The following is a 2,508-nucleotide window of genomic DNA, read 5'->3' on the forward strand; positions in this document are numbered from 1 at the left end:
TACTACCCCTGCATACCTGCTCAAAGGGATAATTAGTGGAAAAATACCAAAAACTGCCGAACCTAACGCCACATTGTTTTCATATTCTGTGGGCTACCATAAGTGAAGCCTAGAATATTCATTCACACACTAATTATTAATTATTGACTAATCACAAATTAAGGAATCAACTTTACTATTTTTGGGTGGGACCCAATTTCACCCATTTATTTATTAATACATTGAACAAGTGGATAAGACTAAAAGAAAAAGAAAAAGAAAGCTTAGCTAGCACACTCATCGACAAGCACTATAAAAAATAGTACTATCTAATATCATTATAAAGTGAGTTATCTAATAACATTTTAGACAGACATTGTGGTTAGTGAGAAAAAAGTTTGATAGCACACAGAAAAGGATTTTTTGCAATAATAATGGGTTCTCTTATGGCAGGATGGGACTCTAAATCAGGTACCTTAATTTTTATGTTATTATGATTTTATTTATTTTTAATTAAAAAATTGATATGTGAAAAAATCTGGATTTTTTTTATTAGCAACACTTAAGAGGAACCGTTCCCTTACCAAAGATGAAATTGATGCTTATTGGAGATCAAAGAAGAAGATAGAGGAAGAACATCTTAGAGCTATTTCAAATTTAGCACAAGTTGTTCAGGTTTGAATTTGATGGTGAAATCCATATAATATCACTGCTTTATCATTATTGTTAGTGTTTTTCTTTTGAATCAAGTTCTCGTTAATAGGACTTATAAGAAGCTATTATGAAGTGTGTCTTGATCAAAGTTGGCATGATTTAATTTTGTTATGGTTATGATTATGATTTCAACTAAATATGAGCCATCAACTTCATATTTATTTATTTTTATTTCAATTTGAACTGTATTCTGGTGATTAAATTTAGATTTTCTTTTTTAATATATATTTTTCTTTGAAACAGACAAGTACAACATCAATTGAAGTTGAGAAGAAGCTTCGAAGGGCAATTACCATGCCCTTAGGCCGTGGAAATGAGTCATTACATTTGAATATTGACTCAAATTTGGAGGAGCTTATCAAGAAAAATGGATGGTAATTAATTAGCTCTTAACAATCTTTATTTTATTTTATTTTATAATTTTCTCATTGATAGTTTGGACATTTTTAATCCTGTTTTATCATTTTTAAATTTTACAAATAACTTCTTAAAATTAATTTTTGAATTATAATTTTTAAAAATTATGGTAGCTATATATGATAAATAAAAAAGTTGAAAATAAAAATCGTTTTCAATAAATAAAAGTTATAAAAATTGTTTGATATTAAAAATTGAAATAATAAATATAATAATTAATTTTTTTATTTTGATAAGCACAATTGAAAAATATTTAAAAATCACAAAAAACAAATACATAATAGTTTTTTATTTAACAAAAAGAAAATGATATTATTCTTTTTATTAACTCTCAACACTAGAATAACTTCCAAGAAGAAATAATAGTATCATCATTTTGTTAAATATATTTTGATACTCGAGCTGGACAATCAATCTGCACTTTTGATATTTATTTCATAATAATCTTAATGGAATCTTAATATATAATTAATTAATTTAAATTGCAATATATATATGGTAGGTGGACCAAGAGTAGCTGGGCATTTCTGAATGAGCCTCCAGTTACTGAATCTTCATCCAACAAGTATGTGTCTCAATTTCATGTTGCAAACATGGGAACTACTCATGGAGATGGAATCAGTGCTTGACGCCGATGATGATGCATGAATCTAACTTAATACTAATATGTGAATATATTGGTTAATATTATGTGTGATGGAATGGTGTTTGTGTTTTTGAACCAATTAATATATAGTGGGGTTTGTTCTTTGAGTTATGATCAGAGTATGTATGACGAAACTTAATATTATTAAGATAGTTATAGATAATAGTTTCCGCAAATCTTCAATCCGTTTTTATTGTTTTGTTGAAGAGAAAAAAATCAGAAGAAAAAAGTATATATATGTACGAGTCGTTTTGATGAATTAGTATTTAATATTTATTTAACAAAAGTTTCTCCTTTTTTTTTCTTCGTTTAACATACCAAATGTTGATTAGTACCAAATGTTGATTAGTGTGCTTTGTTCTTCAGTACACTATATACTGTAGTAACAAATTGAAGTAATAAAAATTGAAGGAAATGATAATGGTGAAAGTTTAAATTCAGACAAATATGATATTCTTTTAATGCATTAAGCATGTGATATTCTTGTAACTGAGGTTGCATCCCACAAACAACATTATTATTGAGAGAATCTAATTAAAAATGGTTGGTTGATGTAATTGATAATTTTATTTTATAACACTTGTAAATTAATGTGTGATGTATCCAAAGCGTAAACCCAGTTGAAATGGATACAAAATTTCAATATGACAACTATTTTGAAATAGACATGACATATGAATGATCTTAGTTCATTGAACAAACTCTCTAATTGTCATGGAGCAGTGAGTACCGCATAATTTGCATCAAAGAGA

General features: G+C 27.1%; 1 protein-coding gene across 1 annotated transcript; it reads left to right on the forward strand.

The window, feature by feature from the left end:
- The first annotated feature begins 235 nt into the window (after window positions 1–235).
- LOC140179766 (uncharacterized) lies at window positions 236–2,042 on the forward strand. The gene is made up of 4 exons (XM_072219530.1): window positions 236–450; window positions 536–654; window positions 937–1,067; window positions 1,613–2,042. Exons 1-4 carry the CDS (start codon window positions 414–416, stop codon window positions 1,737–1,739), a joined length of 414 nt encoding a protein of 137 aa, XP_072075631.1. The 5' UTR covers window positions 236–413; the 3' UTR covers window positions 1,740–2,042.
- Window positions 2,043–2,508: the final 466 nt, after the last annotated feature.

The sequence above is a fragment of the Arachis hypogaea genome, chromosome 16 (assembly GCF_003086295.3).
Source record: "Arachis hypogaea cultivar Tifrunner chromosome 16, arahy.Tifrunner.gnm2.J5K5, whole genome shotgun sequence".
NCBI classification, from domain to species: Eukaryota; Viridiplantae; Streptophyta; class Magnoliopsida; order Fabales; family Fabaceae; genus Arachis; species Arachis hypogaea.